Source organism: Gorilla gorilla, chromosome 2 (genome assembly GCF_029281585.2).
Source record: "Gorilla gorilla gorilla isolate KB3781 chromosome 2, NHGRI_mGorGor1-v2.1_pri, whole genome shotgun sequence".
NCBI lineage: Eukaryota > Metazoa > Chordata > Mammalia > Primates > Hominidae > Gorilla > Gorilla gorilla.
Genome location: NC_086017.1, coordinates 190,436,728 through 190,448,839, shown reverse-complemented (window position 1 = coordinate 190,448,839; position 12,112 = coordinate 190,436,728). Strand labels below are relative to the sequence as shown.

Genomic DNA, 12,112 nt, shown 5'->3' with positions numbered 1-12,112 from the left:
AATATAAAAATTAGGCTGGGGCCAGGCGCGGTGGCTCACGCCTGTAATCCCCGCACTTTGGGAGGTCGAGGTGGGCGGATTACCTGGGCTCAGTAGTTCGAGACCAGCCTGGGGAACATGGTGAAACCCCGTCTCTACGAAAATACAAAAAAAAAAAAAAAAAAAATTAGCCAGGTGTGGCAGCACACGCCTGTAGTCCCAGCTACTACGGAGGCTGAGGCAGGAGAATTGCTTGAACCCGGGAGGCGGAGGTTGCAGTGAGCCGAGATGGTGCCACTGCACTCCAACCTGGCAACAGACTGAGACTCTGTCTCAAAAAAAAAAAAAAAAAATTAGGCTGGATGCGTTGGCTCACGCCTGTAATTCCAACACTTTGCGAGGCCAAGGTGGGTGGATCACCTGAGGTCAGGAGTTCAAGACTACCCTGGCCAATATGGTGAAACCCCATCTCTACTAAAAATACAAAAATTAGCCAGGTATGGTGGCACACGCCTATAATTCCAGCTACTAGGGAGGCTGAGGCAGGAGAATCGCTTGAACCCGGGATGTGGAGGTTGCAGCGAGCCGAGATTGTGCCACTGCACTCCAGCGTGGGCGACAGAGTGAGACTCCCTCTCAGGGAAAAAAAAAAAAAAAAAAAAATGCTGAGTTTACTTGGGAATCAAAAATAAAGATTATAATCTGGAATGCATGGAATGGCATACCAGTGCATTCATTGAGGGTAAGAGGAGTTTCTATTAGCAAAAAGAGATTTACATAAGCTGCCTAGAAACAAGAGTTATTTGGTTCCAGAGGTTCAACGCCAGTTATTGTCAGTTCATTGGTGGAGATGCCATTACTGGGCAAGAACTCTCCTGAAAACATTTTATCTGAATTAAGGCAGTCCTAAAGTATGTTTATTGATAAGTCTTATCAAAGCAGGAGATTTGAAAGAATTTCTAGAAAGTCCTTGGGAACAGTTATCTCAGACAAGAGCCTCTTTCCTTCTAGGTCTGTCTAGGTATGACAAAAGTGATTTCATCCTAGCTTCTGAAACTTTCACATAATCAAGTAAACTTAAAAGAGTAAAACACAAAGTATGCTTATCATTTATCTATATTTCCATTCTTAAAACTGTCTACGAGCCAATTCTTAGAGATGAGAATCATTAAAAGGTAAAAATATGATTGACTTTCATAAAGCTTCATTTTATACCAGGAGGTAAAATGCACAAATTCTTTCACATGCTAACTAACAGCTTTAACATTCAACACAGGCAGAAACTTGCGGGGCTGGGGGAGGATGGGAGAAATATTACTTGTTGAAACATCAAGACACAAAGCTGATTCCTGGAAACTAATCTTAGAAGTAATAATAAATGATTACCTGCCAAAAAATGCCACCTTCATGTGTCTCCGAGATAGCACCTCACCAATGATGGAAAGCTTGTCTTTATATCCTTGCATTTCTACCAGATCATCCTCAGTGGCTATTCGATCAAGTTCCGGATTCTTATATGTTGCTGCAAAATTGAAATGGCATTAGAAAAGTGATATAAATGAATATTAAGTTAGTTATATAATGGAATACCTAAGATTATATGTATTTTTGCTTTATGTTAACATGCCACCCACAGCATCTCAATGTTTGGTAAAAGGTGCATACTCCGTGGCAATGGGTCACAAGAATCCTGCCCAAAAGAATTTCAAGAATATTAAAAGTTGCAAGGGTACAGTCAAAAGTGGACTTCTAGGTCTCAAACATACAAGCTACCCTTGAGACAAGAATACATTTCTAAAGAGAGAAACTAGAACCTAACACTGACCTATTATTGTTCCAACCTGACTGAATGGATCTTCAGATCTTGAGCTCAGAAGGGGGAGCCACATACTGAGAGAAAAAAGTGAGGTTTGAATAGGAGCCCCTCAGAAATTAAGATACGGTGCAAGGTCTCCAAGCTAGGAAAGACTTTGCTACTTTAGCACGTTCTATCTGCTTCCCCCAGGGATGAGGTGAAACAGCTCACTTAACACAAAGACAGAGAAGAAAGAGAATTATAGGTTGTATCCCGTCTACAGCCATACCACCCTGAATGCACTCAATCTCATCAGATTGTATCCCACTCTCACTCTCATCAGGTTTAGGGTTTAACCGCACATCCCAGCCCTCACCTCTCCTCCATGGCTGGAGGTAGTTGAAAAAGCCTGGGTTTGAAAAATAGAAAAATCTTTCAGTTTTGTTTATAACTCAGGAATAGGAGATAACCTGATGTTTAGATTCTTATCACCTCTTTTCGAAGGTAAAGACATGAAGATTCATGTGGGCGTGGGGGCTCACGCCTACAATCCTAGCACTTTGGGAGGCCGAAGTGGGCAGATCCCTTGAGGTCAGGAGTTCATGACCAGCCTGAATAATATGGTAAAACACCATCTCTACTAAAAATACAAAAATTAGCTGGAAATCACTTGAATCCGGAGGCAGAGTTTGCAGTGAGCCGAGATGGTGCCACTGCACTCCAACCTGGGCGACAGAGTGAGACATCATCTCAAAAAAACAAAAACAAAAAGATTCATCTGGCTATCTGAATGACCCTAATTAGAGATAAACACTGCCACTTAAAACTTCTCCAGTGCACATCCAATTAAGCTTCTCATATCTCACCATACTTTTCTAATGCATTAATAAAATATGTGCAATTTGGTGAATAATGGACAGACTGGTTTAAGTATCATTACATTTATTTTTGCTTTTCATTTTATTTTTGCTCTTGTATGTTTTTCTTGATTTATTTGCTTTGTCTCCTTTTTGCAACATTTTTACTGAGGTTCTAAAACCTGTAAAACTGAATTCAGATTCTAAAGCTGCCATTTCACTAGTGCCTAGCATGATGCATGATCTATAACACGCAAATACACATTTAACTTCATTTTCACTTCCTATTATTTTTAGAAAAAAAAATTGTTTTAAAAGTCAACTGTGCCAGCTCAAATTATTTCCTAATTGGAAACAAAGATTCTATACTACTATTTTTTTTTTTCTCATTCAGCATTGAATTGTGTCAAGTCTGGTGCTAGGAATACAATGAATCCCAGGCTCCTGCCCTAAAGGAGCTTAAAATATGGTAAGAGAGGGTTGGGAGAGACATGAAAAAAAAAGTTTGATTCCCAATCTACCAAAGGTTTCCCCGCTGTCGCTGGAAAAATTTACAGAATCCCTCCCTTTCCATTGTATAGTTGAGAGGTGCATAATCTTTTTTTTTTTTTGAGATGGAGTCTCACTCTGTCACCCAGGCTGGCGTGCAGTGGGCGACTTCGGTTCACTGCAACCTCTGCCTCCCGGGTTCAAGCGATTCTCCCTCCTCCAGCCTCCTGAGTAGCTAGGATTACAGGCGTCCGCCACCAGGCCCAGCTAATTTTTGTATTTTTAGTACAGACAGGGTTTCACCATGTTGATCAGGCTGGTCTTGAACTCCTAACCTCAGGTAATCTGCTGATCTTGGACTCCCAAAGTGCTGGGATTACAGGTGTGAGTCAGGGCGCCTGGCCGAGAGGTACATAATCTTAAGAACCAGAAAAAATTTTCAACAGTTATCTGCAAAGAAGGATTCCCGGCCGGGTGTGGTGGCTCACACCTGTAATCCCAGCACTTTAGGAGGCCAAGAGAGGTGATCATGGGGTCAGGAGTTCGAGACCAGCCTGGCCAATATGGTGAAACCCTGTCTCTACTAAAAATACAAAAATTAGTCAGGCATGGTGGCACATGCACTGTAGTCCCATTTACTCGGGAGGCTGAGGCAGAAGAATCACTTGAACCCAGGAAGTGGAGGCTGCAGTGAGCCGAGAACACGCCACTGCACTCCAGCCTGGGCAACAAGACAAGACTCCATCTCAAAAAAAAAAAAAAAAGAAGTATTCCCTAGCAAGACATGACATTCCTCATCACCTTTAACAGTTAGGAAACTCCTTTTTCCCCCTTTCCACTGCAATTCAGCCTCATTTGAGAGAATGAGATATGTCTGAGGTCTTGGCTTAACTGCTAAGTTGGGGAGGAGACAAGTATAATGGTTAAATGTGGACTGCCTGATTTTTTGTCTGGGCACTTATTAGCTGTGTGATCTTGGGCAAACTGTTTAACTTTTCTTTGACTTGGTCTCTTCATCTTTAAAATGACAGATGGTGGTGATGAAAATTAAATGAACTATTAACATAGCTATTTCTCATCACCTAGTGGTGATGAAAATTAAATGAGCTATTAATATACTAAAGTTCTTAGTTGTTATTAATACCATTTAATTTTCCCCTTCTGGAGGTTAGAAAGGGGTTTTATTCATTATGGTACTTCTCATAGTATACAGTACAATGCCCTATACATGTGTTCAATAACTAACGTTGAAAGAATAAGCACATATATTTTCAACAGTAATTACTTTAAAAACTTAAGAAGAACTAACCTTCAACAAAATGTGATCCTTCAGTAACAAACTCCAGTAACTGGTCAAAGATTGCAGTAATCGCCTTCTTAGCCAGCACAAAGTGCTTCAGTGGAGAAACAGGTTCTGCCATTATGCTACTAGAGGGAGATAAAGTTAGAACAGCACCAACTAAAGTCGATGATAGACATGCAAACTGATGACACACCAGTGACATTCATCAACTCCCCAATGAAATAAATTATGCTGCCAAATGTTTTTAGGTAATTCTTTTTTGGGAGTGTTCTAGTCAGACAATTAGAGACGAATTTTGAATGATATTTCACTAAAATAAGTGAAATCTATTAGCCAAAATCTTGGTTGCAATTTCTACTCAATTTCCCTTTGGTGAAGACGAAACTAATTGTGACTAAGTTTGTCACTGCATGTGACTCTAAAGTACATCAGGGAACAGGGTTAGTGAGACGAAGCCAAATTCACAAACAATAACGAAGTTACTAAGTTTCTCAACCTGAAGCTCTAGGTGAGTAGGAGTGGATATGCAGAGTGAGGAGATAAAATTCTAAGATCACAATGTGAGGCTGACATTTAGAAAGGTAAGGCTTCAAGAGGGCATTAACGCTTCCAGCCAAAGTACCAGAAACTTCAAGGACTATAAGTTTAAGAAAGCATAGGTGGTTTCTCAAGAAAAAGACACCAAAGACAAACAATCACGGTCTAATCCTGGTGTGTACATGGAAAGGAAGTGGCCATAAAGAAGGCGGATTCTTCCAGAGAGTCAAGAAATGACCGCGCGAAGGAGCTGCGTGGGAAAAGCCGGGTGGGGGTAACGCCCCGGTCCGGCCGGTGTGAACACCTGCCTGAGAAAAGGCCTCCCACCTTCCCACACCGGGCGCAGGAGTCAGGGCCAGAGCCCACCCCCGCCCCGCGCACGACCGTCCAGGTCCGGATCCCCCAGTCCCACCCCCGAGCACGGCCTCGTGGGCTTCGTGGGCTCGACTCGGCCGCCAGCCCCGTTCGCCCGACAGTCGGCTCTCTCCTTTCCCACAGGACCGCGGCGGCCGGCGCCTCGTCACACAACGCAGCATGCACGACTCCCGCCCCCAGTCCCCAGTCGCTCGAAGGTCACTCCGAGCGTCGCAAACGTGCTGTCGAGGCAGCCGGCACTCACAGTCTCCGCTCCAACTATCACCCGGCAACAGCAACTCGGCCACAGATGCCAAACTGCCTCATCTTCCCAAGAAGTTAAAGGCGGAGAGGAGGCAGGGGGAGTGGCAAAGGGCGGTCACTTCCGGCCTCTTGCCTCCTCTGTTCTGTTTGGCTCCGTGGCCGGAAGCGCATCTATGCCTGGCGCCATTTTCCTTAAGGGCAGAAGGCAAGGTTTGTTGTGGGCAGACACTGCTACCAGGAGAGTGGTTTTCCGTTCCCCCTTCCAACTTCTTCCCCTCCTTTCTCCCCTCAAAGTGTCCAAGTCTCTGCCCAGCCTAGGCTTAGCTAGCTTCCAATGATGGTGGTGGCTGACGCCTGTAATCCCAGCACTTTGGGAGACCGAAGGGGTGGGATATCTCTTAAGCCCAGGAGTTCGAGACTAGCCTGGGCAACATAGGGATGCGCCCCGCCCCCCCCGCCCCCGACCCGCTTCCTCCTCCCCGTCTCTACAAAATTAAAAAATTAAAAATTAAAAAAAAATTAAAAACTTAGCGAGGCGTGGTGGCACACACCTGTGGTCCCAGCTACTTCGGAGACTTAGGCGGGGGGATTGTTTGGGCCCGGGGCTGCAGCGAACTGTGATTTATCGTGCCACTGCACTCCAGCCTGGGCAAGAGAGCGAGACATTGTCTCCAAATAAATAAATAAATAAATGACAAAAGAAAAGAAATCCAGATCGTATTACTTTCCGAACTTAAAAAGCTTTCCAGGCCGGGTGGGGTGGCTCACGCCTGTAATCCCAGCACTTTGGGAGGCCGAGGCGGGCGGATCACAAGGTCAGGAGATCGGGAGCATCCTGGCTAACACGGTGAACGCCCGTCTCTACTAAAAATACAAAAAGTAGCCGGGCGTGGTGGCGGGCGCCTGTAGTTCCAGCTACTCAGGAGCCTGAGGCAGAGAATTGCTTGAACCCGGGAGGCAGAGGTTACAGTGAGCCGAGATCGCGCCACTGCACTCCAGCCTGGGCGACAGAGCCAGACTCCATCTCAAAAAAAAAAAAAAAAAAGCTTTCCAACAGCTTGCCATTATACTTAAAATTAAAGCTTCGGATGGTAACCGCCCATGGAAAGCCTTCACCTTGCCCGCTGACTGGCCAGAACTGATACAAGACAGGGGAATTGCAAATAAAGACTTAGTCACGCAAAGCCGGCTGTATGGGAGACTGGAGTTTTATTATTACTGAAATCAGTCTCCCCGAGCAGCACTGGGGAGCAGAATTTTTAAGGACAATTTGGTGGGTTGGGGGAGGCCACTGAGCCAGGAGTGCTGATTGGTCAGGGATGAAATCACAGGGAGTGGAAGCTGTCTTTCTGCACGAGTCAGTTCCTGGGTTGGGGGACACTAGGTCAGATGAGCCAGTTTATCGGTCTGGGTCGTGCCAGCTAATCCATCAGTTCTGAGCATAGGTAGTCTCAAAGGGAACTTTTACTCTGTTTGAATTTTAAAAATCATGATGGTATCCTTTTATTAGTTCTGTACTTAATAATTATATTTAATATAATTACTGTATTTTAAAGCAAGAGTGACATATTACAGACTATAAATTATAGCACGGTAATTAAATGTTTAATATAGTAATAAGAAATTTAATCCATTGCTTTTGTGTGTGTGTGGAACACACATATTACCAAAAAGCCAGGAGAGTAAACACAAAGAAGGAAAAGAATTAAAATATAAACGCTAAAACCAACATAGATATTAACAAAAACTAACGTTATTTGAAAGAAATTATCGATTTGATGTATCACTGCCAAATCTGTTCAAGAACATAAAAAATGAAAGAAGACACAACTTAAGGGGAGAATAACTATAGATATATACTATAAATGCCAACAAATTGAAAAGCTTAGATGAAGTATAAAATCTGGGAAAACATCAAATACCAAAATTAGACCGAGAAAAAATAGAAAACTTGAATAGGCTAAGTTTCCCACATATTCAAAAATAGCCAGGTCTAGATGATTTTAGGGGTAACTTTCTATTACATGTTTAACGAAAAGATTAATCTTGCCGGGCGCGATGGCTCACGCCTGTAATCCCAACAGTTTGGATCATGAGGCGTGTGGATCATGAGGTCAGGAGTTCGAGACCAGCCTGTCCAATATGGTGAAACCCTGTCTCTAATAAAAAACACAAAAATTAGCCAGGCGTGGTGGCAGGTGCCTGTAGTCTCAGCTACTCCAGAGGCTGAGGCAGGAGAATCACTTGAATCCGGGAGGCGGAGGTTTCAGGGAGCCAACATCACGCTACTGCACTCCAGCCTGGGCGAAAGAGCAAGACTCAGTCTCCAGAAAAAAAAAAAAAAAAATTCACACTTATGGACTACAGAGGCAAACAGGAAATATTAGCTACCTGAGGCCAACATTGTATTAGAATTTTTTTTTTTATCCAAGTAGGGTTTTCCTAGGAATACAGAAATCATCAAACAGAAATCAATGTAATCCATAATACTGACAGACCAAAGGAGGAAACCCACATTTATCTCAATACATGCAGAAGAAGTAATTGCTAAAGTTTAATATTTATAATAAGTCCTAACATTTATTTTTTATTTGCTATAAGCAAAGCTCTAATATTTATTATTTTTTAAATTATCAACCATTTCTCTTTATTTCCCTTGTTCTCTGCCTATACTTACCCAACTCTTAATATTTAAAGCATGTTGTTACTATTAAAGTATGTGATACTCTTGGAGGAACAAACGATGGAATGTAACTGTGTAAGACACAGATTTACATGCTAATTATGTCCATGGGGAGTTGGTATATGATAAAATTGGTATTATGAATCACTGGGTAAGATAAATTATTTTATCGCATTGGAGAAATTGGTTCAGTCTAATTAACAAAAATAAAGTTTGAATCATATCTATATACAAATTCAGATGGGTATAAGACCTAAACATGAAAAGTAAAACCAGGCCAGGCGCGGTGGCTCAAGCCTGTAATCCCAGCACTTTGGGAGGCCGAGGCGGGCGGATCACGAGGTGAGGAGATCGAGACCGTCCTGGCTAATCCGGTGAAACCTCGTCTCTACTAAAAATACAAAAAAATTAGTCGGGCGTGGTGGCGGGCGCCTGTAGTCCCAGCTACTCGGGAGGCTGAGGCAGGAAAATGGCGTGAACGCCGGAGGCGGAGTTTGCAGTGAGCCGAGATCTTGCCACTGCACTCCAGCCTGGGCGACAGAGCAAGACTCCGTCTCAAAAAAAAAAAGAAAAGAAAAGTAAAACCAGAAAATTAGGAAAAAACGTAGGAAAATAATTTAGGGACATTTTAGTTGGAGAGAATTTTGTAAAATTAACAGGCAGGAGGTACGATGTAAAGGGAAAATGTGATGAATCTATTACATTAAATTTAAGGATTTCTGTTCAAAAAAGACATCCGTAACAGACACATAGGAAATCTATTTTTTGCAGTATATATATATTAACAAAAATCAATAGTTAAAAATAAAGAACTTCGGAAAATAGAGCAGAAAACCCAACAGAAAAGCAGACAAAGGATAGGGAGAAGCAGTTCACAAAATGAAAGTTAAAATGACTAATAAGCATATTAGATAGTCTCAACCTTGTTAGTAATCAGATTATGCAAATTTAAACAATAATAATGTATTACTTTATGCCCTTAAGATTTACAGGAAATTTAAAAGTTGTATGATATTGTTGATAAGCCTGTGAGGAAACATGATCTTGCTGATGGGAGTATAAAGTTTAGTCATTCTGCATATATTTTGGAAGTACTGAATCACAGTATATAAAAAACTGACAAGAACGTGTATGGTAGTTAGCATTATACAAAAGGCAAATACTTAGATACATGAAAGTCAATTTGATATTTAACTGAATTGTAGTTCAGAAAGGTGACAGTTTCCTGCATTATATGGTAAATCTCTTTGAGGTCAAGAACCACAGTTTATCTTTGTATTCCTGAGCACTTGGCTTGACAGTAGATATTCCATAGCTGTTAGTTAAATAGAAGCATAGTAAAATAGTCTTTTTGTTCTGTTTTGTTTTGTTTTTTTGAGGAGTCCCGCTCAGTTGCCCAGGCTGGAGTGCAATGGCACGATCTAGGCTCACTGCAACCTCCATCTCCCGGATTCAAGTGATTCTCCTGCCTCAGCCTCCCAAGTAGCTGGGATTACAGGCATCCGCCACCATGCTTGGCTAATTTTTCTATTTGTGTAGAGACAGGGTTTCACCATGTTGGCCAGGCTGGTCTCGAACTCCTGACCTCAGGTGATCCACCTGCCTCAGCCTCCCAAAGTGTTGGAATTACAGGCGTAAGCCACCGCGCCCAGCCTGTAAAAATGGAAGTTTTTAAGGTTAAAAAAAAAAAAAAAAGTTTTTAAGGAAGGGGGTGTCCAATCTTTTGGCTTCCCTGGGCCACACTGGACGAAGTATTGTCTTTGGTCACACATAAAATACACTAACAATAGCTGATGAGCTTGAAAACAAAACAAAACAAAAAATTGCAAATAAATCTCATAACATTTTAAGAAAGTTTACAAATTTGTGTTGGGCCGTGGGTTGGACAAGCCTGTTTTAAGGAGTTGCAGAACCCACGGACTATTTAAGAAAAACTTAGTAATATTACATCTACTGTTCATGGTCATAGTCACACAATTTATTACTACTGAACAGGGATTACAAATCAGAGTCATATGCTTTTGTCCTTTATTTTTTAATATGTTATTTTCTCTAAGTGTTTGGTATGACATTCCATAAAAAACACAGAGCACCTTTTAACTTTAAAGAAAATTATTTGAAGAGTGGTTGGGAGTTTGTCATGTTTATTCTACCTTAAAAAGCATTTGACTAATGATGTTAGAAGATCATTTTTCTGAAGCATAAACAAGAAGTTTTGTCTAGAATTCTGTATTCTTCAATTTCAGTCATTCATGTATCACCTACCCAATTTTTTCCATATCCATGTATGACTATTATTATTTACTTCATATTTTTCACCAATTTGCTTTTCTTAAAAAGTTAATTTTTTCCTAAGTAAAAATATTCATGAATCCAAGTGTTACGCCAATTAAATTTTATACCACATAATTTACAATGATGAAAGTAAAAACTACATACCATATACAATTATTGTTATTATTATTATTAGAGACAGGGTCTCACTCTGTCTGCCCAGGCTGAAGTGCAGTGGCACCATCAATAATAGCTCACTGCAGCCTTGAACTCCTGAGCTCAAGCAATCCTTTCACCTCAGCCTCCCAAGTAGCTGGGACTACAGGCACACACCACCATACTTGGCTAATTTAATTTTAATTATTTTATTTTATTTTTTTTTGAGACAGAGTCTTGCTCTTTCACCCAGGCTGGACTGCAGTGGCGCTATCTCGGCTCACTGCAAGCTCTGCCTCCCGGGTTCGGGTTCACACCATTCTCCTGCCTCAGCCTCCTGAGTAGCTGGGACTACAGGCGCCCGCCACCATGCCCGGCTATTTTTTTTTTTTTTTTTTTTTGTATTTTTAGTAGAGATGGGGTTTCACCATGTTAGCCAGGATGGTCTCAATCTCCTGACCTCATGATCTGCCCACCTCGGCCTCCCAAAGTGCTGGGATTACAGGCGTGAGCCACCGCGCCCGGGCTATTTTAAATTTTTGTATAGGTGGGATCTCACTATGTCGCCCAGGCTGGCCTCAGGTGATCCTCCTGCCTTGGCCTCCCAAAGAGCTGGGATTACAGGAGTGAGCCTGTGGTGACACCCAGGACACAATTATTTTTACATGTTTTTCACTTTTGAGTCTAGACTATATCTCTAAGGTTCATCCCAGATCTAATATTGTGTCATTCTAGGTTAGGTCCTTCTTCTTCGGCATCTTAGTTGCTCACTAACAATGGATGAATGCCATAAGGAATTTAACCAGAATATTGTAACCATAAAGAAGTTATTAAGATCTGTGCCATAATGTTATGCTTAAAATCTAAAACAGACACATTCAAAATTTACAAAATCAGCACAAACTGATGCCAGGCAGGTAATATATAAAATATTTACAGGGTATACAAGCAAGTGATGTGGGATATGGCATGAAGGGAGTAACTTATTTTAAGAGTTTGGAGAACAGACGGAAGGAAGAATCAAAACAAATCTACTCTATCTTAGTCAATATAGGCTACTATAACAATGTACCATAGACTGAGTGGCTTATAAACAACAGAAATTTCTCACAGTTCTGGAGGCTGGAAGTCCGAGATCAAGGTGCCAGTAGGGTCAGGTTCTGGTGAGGCTCTCTTCCAGGTTGCAGACTGCTGACTTCTCATTGTATCCTCACATGGAAAACAGGTGAGCGCTCTCTGGGATCCCTTTTATAACGGCACTAATCCCATTCATGAGGGCTCCATTTTCATGACCTAATCATATACCAAAGGCCCCATCTTCTGATACCATCACACTGGGGATTAGGATTTGAACATATGAATTTTGAGGGGGACATGTTTAGTTCATGGCAACTTACCTTGTTAGTTGGGAAAACTTTAAT

General features: G+C 41.8%; 1 protein-coding gene across 6 annotated transcripts in view; it reads right to left on the bottom strand.

Moving 5' to 3' along the window:
- MFN1 (mitofusin 1) overlaps positions 1–5,696 on the bottom strand; it is a 76,463-nt gene extending 70,767 nt beyond the window's left edge. For 3 of the 6 annotated variants that reach the window (XM_055381803.2, XM_004038043.5, XM_055381802.2), the window contains exons 1-3: positions 5,580–5,693; positions 4,430–4,548; positions 1,366–1,501 (exon numbers count right to left, since the gene is read on the bottom strand). In XM_055381803.2, the coding sequence (XP_055237778.1) occupies positions 1,366–1,501; positions 4,430–4,541 (248 nt within the window). In that variant the 5' untranslated portion in view covers positions 4,542–4,548; positions 5,580–5,693. Of the gene's footprint in view, positions 1–1,365; positions 1,502–4,429; positions 4,549–5,579 lie in introns of all 6 variants that reach the window. The other 3 variants (XM_063704400.1, XM_055381804.2, XM_019024214.3) reach the window with 2 other exon arrangements.
- Between the last annotated feature and the right edge of the window lie 6,416 nt (positions 5,697–12,112).